General features: G+C 43.7%; 1 protein-coding gene across 4 annotated transcripts in view; it reads left to right on the plus strand.

Annotated features, from left to right (window-relative positions):
- GOLGA1 (golgin A1) overlaps positions 1-10,449 on the plus strand; it is an 81,173-nt gene extending 70,724 nt beyond the window's left edge. For 2 of the 4 annotated variants that reach the window (XM_044305675.1, XM_044305676.1), the window contains 4 exons: positions 92-151; positions 2,725-2,883; positions 3,165-3,251; positions 4,872-9,471. In XM_044305675.1, coding sequence (XP_044161610.1) covers positions 92-151; positions 2,725-2,883; positions 3,165-3,251; positions 4,872-4,952 — 387 coding nt within the window. In that variant the 3' untranslated portion in view covers positions 4,953-9,471. Of the gene's footprint in view, positions 1-91; positions 152-2,724; positions 2,884-3,164; positions 3,252-4,871; positions 9,472-10,059 lie in introns of those variants that run through there. The other 2 variants (XR_006391225.1, XR_006391226.1) reach the window with 2 other exon arrangements.
- Positions 10,450-10,981: the final 532 nt, after the last annotated feature.

The raw sequence follows: 10,981 nt of genomic DNA on the forward strand, positions 1-10,981 counted from the left end.
TAGAGGTGTCTCTGAAGCCCCACTATAGGGGCTTCATAATATCCTCTTCTGTTTATGTGAAGTCTTAATTTTGACTCCTCTTTATTCCCAGACTATAAAACAACTCCAGCAGCGAATGGCAGAACTGAAGAAGACTTTGCAGAAAGAGCTGGTGAGTTGGTGGACTGAAGAACCGAAATGTTAGGCCAGTATCTGACTGCTGTAATATGGCAGCACTTTAGCCTCAGTATTCCAGATTTAACACATGTACCTCCTAGGGTTGATGTCCGAGACTTGCAAACATAAGGGACATTAAAATATAGCTGATTAGACTAGCCTTGCCGTGTGTGCATTACATGCCTTACATTACCACATTTTTCTCAGGTATATTCCCATCTCATAAAGTGATGACAAATCACTGAGTGAGGTCATCATTTCATGATCAGTTGGGGGTCTAACCAATCCTGAAAATAGTGGGCCACAGCACTGGTGTATCATTGTGTCCCCTTTACTGATTTTCCCTGCAAAATTGCGACCTTGCTTCACGGAACTGCGGGCAGCTTCATTCACTTATGGAGCTGTGCTGCAGTTCCTGTGTACACTGGGTGCTTGGGACACATGCTTTGCATAGAAAGACTGTGAAGGTGCCATAGTGCTGAATCAGTGCTGTGAGACCCCTTTATTCTCAAGATCGGTGGGAGTAGTGATAGGTCATTGGTAGGACACTATATGTCAACATATCACAAGAGGAGAAGTCCCATAGTGCCCCGTGAGACTGCTGAGTACAGTGCTCACACGATCTACAGCCATGCCATAGAAGTGAACACATGTGCACCACCTCTTCATTCTCATGGGGCACTCCAGGATTTCCATTCTTGTCACCACAGCCTCCTGCCACCTCTTAATCAGACACTTTCCTGAGGATAAGTAATCTTACTGGGAAAACCCCTTATCCACCTATCTGTTTTGCCCAAGTCCAGCTTGGGCTGTGGGAAATTGGGGTGGGGGGCTGCTTTAGCTGCTCATACCTCCTGATGGATAGCAGATAGAGGTGTTCCAGGCTTTCATACAAGACCAAAATTACAGAATTAGCACAACAGAAGCAGGAGATATCACTGTTAGAAATCAAGTAGGGAAATAAATGCGCTAAAACTGCTTTTACTTTCAATTTCAGCTCCATTCACTGCATTCTGATTTCCAACAGTGATATCTTCCCATGTAGTGAAGATAATGCTGTGATTTTGGTATTGTTTGAAAGCTGGGAATATTTCAAACAATACAGAGCCAATATCTCTAGCTCTTACCAATCCAGAGATTTGAGCAGCTAAAGCAGCCTCTCTCCCCTCCCCTTCAGTGAACGCCAAAAATTCATTCCATAACCTAATGTTAAAATTGAATTTTTTTTATCTTTTGCCCTAAAAATAAATTAATAACATTTATTTTGTCGATTTTATATATACCCCAAACTGGTTCCTAAAAAAACAACTAATCCCGCAAAATAAAAAATTTTAGAAGAAAAAACATTTTCCCGCACGAAGGGGGAAACTGTTACTGGTCCTTAAAAATTAATTGTCACTAATGGGTTAAAAATGCTATTGTGTCCCCTGAGTTATGTGCCAACAAGATTTACTTCAGATACTTATAAAAGAAAATGACATTTTTGGGAGGGTTTTTCCAATTTTAATGTGACTGTCCCATGAAGAACAGGGAAATGGCCATAAGTCTACACATATTTCAGCAACGTTTGATCTGTTCTAATGACTGAGAGCAGCGGCCTGCACTTGATTATTTCCTTTTGATCATTATAATGTGGAGTCATTGCCCATAGCAACCATTCATTTTCTAATAGGTCTGTGGAAAATAAGAATTAAAATCTGATTGGTTGCTATCGGCAATTACTCCACTTTTGTGCTACTTTTACTAAATCTCCCCACTGTTTGTGGACCTTCCACACCTTGAAGTTCCAAAACTGCATATTTCTCTTCCAGTCCCATCTCTGTCATGTTAGAGGCTGTGACCCAGCTATGTATTTAAAAGATTAAAATACTGTGTGTACAGTAAGGCCTCATGCAAACAACCGTATGTATTAAGCGGTCTGCAAAACGCGGATCCGTAAAATACGGATGATGATTGTGTTGCATTCCGTTTTGTGGTCCACATTTTGAGTCCAAGTATAGGACATGATTAGGGATGAACGAATAGCCTTCAGATGCCTTACAGTACAAATTAATATATGAAGTTATTGCGCAAAGTCTCGTGAGACTTCGCAAAGCAATAACTTCGGCTCATCGGAGCCAATACATTCTAATACTCTACGGAGCTCCTGCTCTGTACATTATTAGAACAAAGTTTTATGCTAATCGACTTTGGATGTTTCATCCTAAGTCGATTCGCTCATCCCTAGACATGATCTTTTTGAAGAGTTGACATATGGATGCGAAAAGCACACAGGTCAGCCGTGTGCTTTCCGCATCCGTATACCGTTCCACAAAAGGATATAACATGTCCTATTCTTTGCCGCAAAATGCAGACCACAGACCCATTGAAGTCAATGGGTCTGCAAAAAAAAAAAGGGACGACATGGATGTCATCAGTGTTTTGTGGATCCGGTCGTGTGCATGAGGCCTAGCACTGTCAGTCTATACTACAAGGTGGACTATCCCTATTGTGATCTGAAAACCCTGATTGGTGTCTAGAGCCAAATCTCACTGTTGCCCATGTCTCCTAAACCATATTATTTTCTAGAGACTGAAACCAGAAGCAGAAGAGAAGCTGAATCCTGCGGACCCCCTGGCCCCATCCTTCACCGTGACCAATAACGCTGATCTCAATGATTCCCGGGAGATAAACTTTGAGTACTTGAAACACGTTGTTCTGAAGTTTATGTCGGCACGGGAAGCAGAGGTGAGGAGCCCGGGGTAATGGGCCATGGACGGCTATCGTTTGTGTAGACAGAAGGGCATCGTTCTGCACGGGCTTACACTTTGTATTGATGTATATCACTCTCCCTTTAGCCTAACCTTTTATATGACAAAATAGTAGGATTACATCATTTTCATATTTTGGGAATTTCGGATGTTAATTTTTAGCTGAAAATATGCATTGACTAATAATCCTGCGCGGTGTATACATTCTATCACACTATTTATTTTTTGCTTTTTGTTTTTAATCTCCCGACGTTTCAGGCCTTTCATCTTATTAAAGCTGTATCAGTATTGCTCAACTTCTCCGTGGAGGAGGAAAATCTACTTAAGGAGACACTAGAATATAAGGTAATGTATAATTTCATCAATTATTTCCTGCCATGTTAGTGTAGATTTTCAGATCTTGACCGAAGCACATAGGGGCAGATTTATAAAGCTGTCTAGAAGTGAAACTGGATCACAGGGCAGCTTTTAATTTCCAAGACCAGAATACAAAATAAAGATTGGTTGCTGTGGGCGACAAAGACTGTTTGACTTCAGACAGTTTCAGAAATCTCTCCCATAGTTTTGTCAAGATCTGCTCTGAAACAGCAGTGACCAGTTTTGACTGGAATTTCCCAGGATTTACATTTTGATGACCTATCCTCAGGACAGGTCATCAGTATGAGATTGGCGGGGTCTGACTCCCGGGACCCCTCCGATCAGCTGTATGAAGAGACCACAGATCTCCCTGGGCGCTTAAGCCGCTTCCTAGGCCATGTGACACCACGTTTATCAGCCACATGGCCTTGGTCAGATCTGCCCTATTCAAGTGAATGGGACTGAGCTGCAATACCAAGCAGGTAAGCTGCAGCCTCCTCAAACAGCTAATTAATGGGGGTACCTGGAATCGGACCTCCGCTGATCTCATATTGATGACCTATCCTGAGTAAGCGGTGTATAGCGTAAGTGATGGTGAGTACGGTGATGTAATTTTTATCTTCATACTCACTTGTATTCCGACAGAAGTAAATACATTGGGAGGACTCCTGTGCTCATGCACATAATGGAGAGGAGTCCTGTCAATACATTTTATTGCTGGTCAGTTGGAGCACAGTGTCTTAACTTAAGTGAGTATGAAGATAAAAATTACATAACCGCACTCGGCACCACTTACACTATGCACTGCTTAGGCTACGTTCACACTTGCGCTTTCCCTTTCTGCTATCGAGATCCGTCATAGGATCTCAATAGCAGGGGGAAAACGCTTCCATTTTGTCCCCATTCATTGTCAATGGGAACGAAACGGAATGCACCGTTTAGTTGCCTCCCCATCGCGGACAGAATAAAGCCACAAGCAGCGTTTTTCTGTCCGCGATGTGGTGCGGAGCAAGACAGATCCGCCATGACTCACTATGTAAGTCAGTGGGGGACGGATCCATTTTCTCTTACACAATGTAAAACTGATCCATCCCCCATTGACTTTCAATGGTGTTCATGACGGATCCGTCATTGCTAAGTTAGATAATACAACCGATAACAGATGCAGACGGTTGTAATATATTATCGTGACGGAAGCGTTTCTGCTGAAACGCACTGGTGTCAAAGTAGCCTTACTCTAGTTTAGTAGCTCCAATACTCTTACCCCCTTTAACCAATTCTGGTAGTCCATGTGGCACTCCATTCTTTTTGTATTCTTTGGGGGACACTGCACCATGGGTATAGGCCCGGCCACTAGGAATAAAAACTTGTTGTCTTCACATCTCCATATACACTAGTCTCATCAGTCTAAACACCATCTATGGCAGCTTGTACTTTTGTTCTCTTACTAGGCTTCTTGGCGATTCTTGATAACATGGTGGCAACTTGCGATCAACCTTAACATCTCTAGCAACTAGTACAACGTCCTCACTTTTTTATGTATGAACAAGTAAATAACATAATTAAACATGGTTCAGTAATTTTTTTTTGTCCTTCCTCCAATTTTAGATGTCCTGGTTTGGTTCTAAGCCGGCTCCAAAAGGTTCAGTCCGCCCATCGGTTTCCAAACCAAGGACACTGTGGTCTTAAGTGGACTGAACTTTTGGTACTAAACTCCTTTTTGGCTGCACTTTCTATGAAAATGACATTGATGCTTGAAGATTTTGGTGCGTTCTAACTCCTCTCCCTACTGTTTGTTTTTTGAGCTTTTCCCTGACCTGTTTACAATCCGAGTATCTCGGTGGCGACTTTATTTCGGTTCGGGTGGATGATTAATATTCACTCAACCAGCACAGAGAAATGACAACCTCAAACCACTGTACATATGATCCTATGCAATGGAAGACTCCTGTACTGTTCCTTTCCTGCACATGAGCTGCATTCCACTCCATGACCGGCCTAGTTCTTCGTGTTCGGGAGCTGCTATCGTGTGATATCTGGCCAGCGACACTGAGAACCGGAAGGATTTTATTTCTGCATCTTGCCTCCTTTCTCTTTCAAAGGGCTTTTGTCAAAACCGACAAGTAGTGGTTCATGGCACAGGGTAATTTATGGTGTTTTATGGGGTAGTGCCATTCTGGGCCTTTTAATTCCACCCAAGTCTCAAAATTATAATTTTATATAAGAGGAAATTGAGTTTTAAATGAAACCTGCAAGAAACTGTAGGACTCCTGCGTTCATGAATGGTGAAGGTAGCAATGCTGTTCTTCTCCGAGCATCTTGGCCGTCAGTTGCTCACCTTTCTTGGTAGGTGGAAATATTAGGTGGGTATCCTATTCCTACTTGACCTGTACATAATATATATAATTACATATGATCCGGCTATTTGGGGTCGGGGGGGTATTGGAATAGCAGTGATGATTGTCATTCATACAGGCGATCCCCAATGTAAAATGATCTAACTGGAGACGACTAAAGTTTGTTATATAATGTTCCATGGTATCACATATATGCTCAGGAATATTTTGAGAATTCTTTTCACCTTATACATGACTTTTCAGATGCCGTAATAACCTCACACAGTCCTGCTGAACAGGTCACCATTGTGCACTGGACTCTGGTGGAACGGCCATCTGCATCCCTTTGCTTTTTGGTTGCAAAGCCGATCGCAGAACACATCCAGTCAGACAGTATGCAGTCATCAGAGTGACAGGGACTCGGTGTGCATGTAAGGTCTTAAAAACGACCTGTCCCCAAACCAAAAAGAATATGACATACATATACATAACTGTTTGCCATGCTTCACTGATGGGGGGGGGGGACATGATTAGATGCCTCCTTCATTCTTGAGATGTGCCCCGAAAGTTGCGGAGCCAGATATGTCAGTCACTCTCCTTTGCTGCTGTTTTTTTTTCTTCTGTGGTCACAGAGAATCATGTTGCAGCGTGATCTCACGAGAACTGGAGGTTTTCACAAGACCACACTTCATCATAGCTTCAGACGGGACCGTGTCTCACTCACAGTGAGGGAGAAACCTAGCAAAGAAGAGGAGTGACTGGCCACACCGCCATGGTTTGACAGTCGGGATAAACAGATCTGGTGCCGCAACTTTTGGGGCACATCTGAAGAATAGGGGGGTGATATGCACCCAGTCATAATAGCAAGTATGCCATGCTCAGGGATGCATCTGTATGTCAATTATTTTGGTTTGGTGACAGGTCCTCTTTAAACAGTAACTAAACTTAAAGTTTTGATCGGTGCAGATCCAGGTGCTGAACCCCCCACTGATCACTAAAACTATGGTGCAGAAGTGATCATCCAAGGGACGTGCCCCTTCAGCTTTCATCAGACAGAAGTCGGTCTCCTTCTTCCCTATTTGTCGCTGCAGATGGTTTCTGGTATTTTATTCAAGAGAAGGCAGTCAGTAATGTCCGACAACTACCTATGTATCAGAAATATAGCAGCTGCAGGCATGTATCAGAGACGCCAGAAGTTGCATCAGATCAGTATAGGATGGATAGTAAATTATTGTGCAGAGCGCAACTTTCTAAAGTATTAAGTTAATTAATTTCCTTGCTCTAATCTCCCACAAAGCACTTTACCGGTAAGGGGAACATCATAACCGCGTCACAGTGTTATCTGGTCTTTGCGTCCCTACTGTGATTTTAGGTCTTCACCTAGTCCTTTACCTCACGTTGATTCTAGCCCTTCAGACGGCTGATAGTTCATCACTGATCGTTGTGTTCGGCTGCTGGAATCAGAGTAGATTTATGGGGACATGTATCATTGTAGCGTAATAAAATCCATTCCCTTTGCCATCCTGACATCGTACAGAGATAATGGTGACCAGAGCGGGCACTCGTATGCTGCCAGATACCCATCAGAGCCGATCAGTCTTGTTACTTTACAGGAGGGACAGAATGAGAAAGTTATAAACTAGGAGTTCAAACATCTGCTATTAAGTGAACCTGAACCCATGAAAACCAACTACCTTCATAATAACTTGTGTTCTTCTTTCTTTAAAGGGGTTTTTCTAACTTTGGGCACCCATGTGGCAGGACCTGCAGAGAAAAGCAAACATACTTGATTCCGGGTCTTGAGCTTCCCCGATGCTAAACTTCCTGTTTGATGCAGGTCACATGTGCCACTGCAGCCAATTGCTGGCTGCAGCGGTGACCCCATATTTCATCCTTGAGTCAGACGTCACTGCTGTGGCCAGCCATCAGCTGCACAAGTGATGATGAGTGTCAGGGGGAGCAAAGTAGCCGAAACCCAATGACAGGGGGCAGGTAAGTAATTTCTTTTCTCTGCAGGACTGGCCACTGGGGAGGAGGGGGAATGAGGGGTGTGTGGCCACAAGGCCACCCTAAAGGTGGAAACCCCCTTTTAAAATGTACACATTTAAGTGATTTGGAGCAGAATTTCTCAGTAAAAAGCAAAGTAAACCTGGCCAAACATATTTGATGTATGTCAGCCAAACCGCGTGATTGCGGCAGCAATCCGTCCATCATATAATGTCTGTGGGGAACTACCGACTCTCCTTTGGCGGCATTAGATAGGGGATAGAAGGGTCTGGCAAGTTGGATTTTAAAACGCGGATCCCCTAATAAGTGTCTGTTAGCAGCTTTTTCCCATTCACAATACATGCATACTTGGCTCAGTCTAGCATGCATGTGTATGACAGATCAGAGAGAAAGCTGTTGGCTGACATTTAATACATTTGTATTTGGCAAGTTTAACTGGTAGCTTTACTGAGTTTTCCCCAAAACTTTTGGTATGTGAAAGAGACATATTAAAAGTTTTGATCTGTAGGGGTCCGAGCGCTCAGACCCTCACTGATGGGACAGACTGATAGGCTCAATAGAAAGTCTATCTCCTGAAGATATACAAGCCCTTCTGTCTCCTCAGTCTAGGGTGCAGACCCCACCGATGAAAACGTTTGATATGTTTTTTTAAACTTTAAATCCTGATGCCTAGGAGAGAGTGGGATGCATAATTGCCCACACGGGATAATTGACAGCTCTCCCTGTATCAGAGCGTGTATGCAGAAGACTGGCAATCCCCCAGTGTGAGCAGGGTAATTAGGACTCAGTCTCTCCTAGGAGTCCTGTAAGGATTTACTCAGAAATCCTGCACCAAATCCTGTAAAACGATATAACACTGAGCTCCACATCCCTCCCTCATAGGGCAGCCTGAATCACCGGGCAAGTTTGCTTTCAATGATGATGTTCTGTCTTCCTGCAGCCACCACTAGGGGGAGCTGGTTAGTACATACACTTTATTTATGGAACTCCAATCAGAAAGAGCTGTAACCTGTGTAAAGCTATGTCTGCACAGAATGAGTCAAAAACTTTTGTGTTAAAAAGCAGACATTCACCTTAAAATTCTCATTAATATATAAAGATTCAGATGAGACCTCAGGTTTGTAGCACCACATGGATTATGTACCAGCATTTCATGTTTGTCACGGGAAGCATATGTTATTCACAGACTGCGTGCCTTATGTAAAACAGGTCACTAGAGGAGGAGGGAGGGAACTGGCCTATTTCTGAAGACAACCCTGGCACTCTGCAGAATATAGGAAATCAGATGTTATCTGGGCACACCCTGGATGTATTTGTTCCTCTAATAATTTACCTGGGTGCAGACGTTGGTCTTTGCAGTAGCGTAAGCCCCGACTGTCGCTAAGAAACTGGGACCGTGAAACCACTTTACATGGGATAATCTGAACAGAGGCTTAGAATTTTTTGACTTCAGGCAATGCAGTTGGACAAGACCCAATTAACACTAATAGCACTAAGGCTATGACCACATGGTGGGGTTGAGTAGCACCTACCCGTGCGGCAGGTTGATCGCAACTGGCTCTTGTCAAACTAACGAGACCGCACCGTTTAGTCAGCCTGCATTGTTAATGGCCGTGCAGTACTGAACATGCCGACTAAACATTGCCCTCTCTTTAGTCTAACCAGAGCCAGCTATGGCCCAACCGCCGCGCTGTGTGGTCCTACCCTAATAACTGTGTCATAAAGGTGAGGCCTGGAAATACAACTTCCCCCATCATTCAAGTATCCCTTTAGCACAGGGATGTCAAACTCGTGGCCCTCCAGCTGTTGCAAAACTACAACTCCCATCATGCCTGGGCATACTGCAGCTATCAGGGAATGCTGGGAGTTGTAGTTTTGCAACATCTGGAGGGCCATGAGTTTGACATCCATGCAAAGTTTAGCACTTAGGCTACTTTCACACTCTCGTTTTGTGCGGATCCGTCATGGACTGTTCCGTTCAGAACTGATCAGTTTGTATTATCTTTAACATAGCCAAGACGGATCCGTCTTGAACACCACTGAAAGTCAATAGAGGACGGATGGGTTTTCTATTGTGTCAGTGAAAACGGATCAGTCCCCATTGACTTACATTGTAAGTCAGGACGGATCCGTTTGTCTCAGTTTTATCAGACGGACACCAAAACGCTGCAAGCAACGTTTTGGTGTCCGTCTCCAAAGCGGAATGGAGACTGAACTGATGCATTCTGAGCGGATCCTTTTCCATTCATAATGCATTAGGGCAAAACTAATCAGTTTTGGACCACGTGTGAGAGCCCTGAACGGATCGCCAAAACGCGAGTGTGAAAGACTTACCTGTAGTATTTTTTTTTTAAGCAGCTCTTTGATGTCTCCTATCAGCATATGGTAGAGTGGGTATTGTGGATTATATAGTTTTCTATGGTTTGACTCCATACTGTCATGTATAATTGCAGATTGTGGTCATAGAGAAAGCCTGCGAATCCTACGCCTACCAATGACTGACAAGCCCCCACAAGCCTCGTGCAATCTGTGAGACGGCTACATTGCTTGGACTGACCAAATCTCACTGCAACATTGATCACTGTGATGCAGTGAGTTGGGCTCGCGGAAACCATGGTCTTTCCAAAAAAATGAAAATTCAATATTTTTGAGGATGCATGGGAACGGACAGACGTTCCAGAAGTGACTGCTCCGCATCTCACTTGCTCACGGTCCTGGCAGCATTTATACATGAAAAGAGGTTCTTCTTCACCATCCCTCCTTAAATATACCAAGGTATATGGCACAAGATGACTAACTTTAGGAGAAAAAAGTGTTGCAACCCATGGAGCAGCACAATTAATTTTTAAAAAAAAGCTTAAGATATATGGCGATGAGTGACATGAGATAAGAGGAAGGGTCTTTTTATACCAGGGGAACACTATTAGGGGGCATTTTATATATAGAGGGGCACTATTGGGTGGATTTTATATACAGGGGGTACTGTGGGGTCCTTGTATGCTGGGGCATTGTGGGGGTGTACTGAAAGCGCTGCAGGGAGTGGGATGCTATTCCCCCCCCCCCCCCCCCCCCAAAAAAAAAAAAAATAATAATATGAAATTCGTCTGTTTTCAAGGGCCATGCAAAACAGCTATTAAAAACAGACAAAAAAAAGACTGACGGTGAGAATCGTGTGAATGTAGCCTTAAGAACATCACATTTACTGTTAGGCTAGGGCAGGGATGGCCAACCTGTGGCTCTCCAGCTGTTGCAAAACTACAACTCCCAGCATGCCCAGACTGCCTACAGCAGGGTATGGTGGGAATTGTAGTTTTACAACAGCTGGAGAGCCGCAGGTTGGCCATCCCTGTTTTATGGAGATAAAATGCAGTCTAC

Source organism: Bufo gargarizans, chromosome 9 (assembly GCF_014858855.1).
Source record: "Bufo gargarizans isolate SCDJY-AF-19 chromosome 9, ASM1485885v1, whole genome shotgun sequence".
Classification (NCBI taxonomy): Eukaryota; Metazoa; Chordata; class Amphibia; order Anura; family Bufonidae; genus Bufo; species Bufo gargarizans.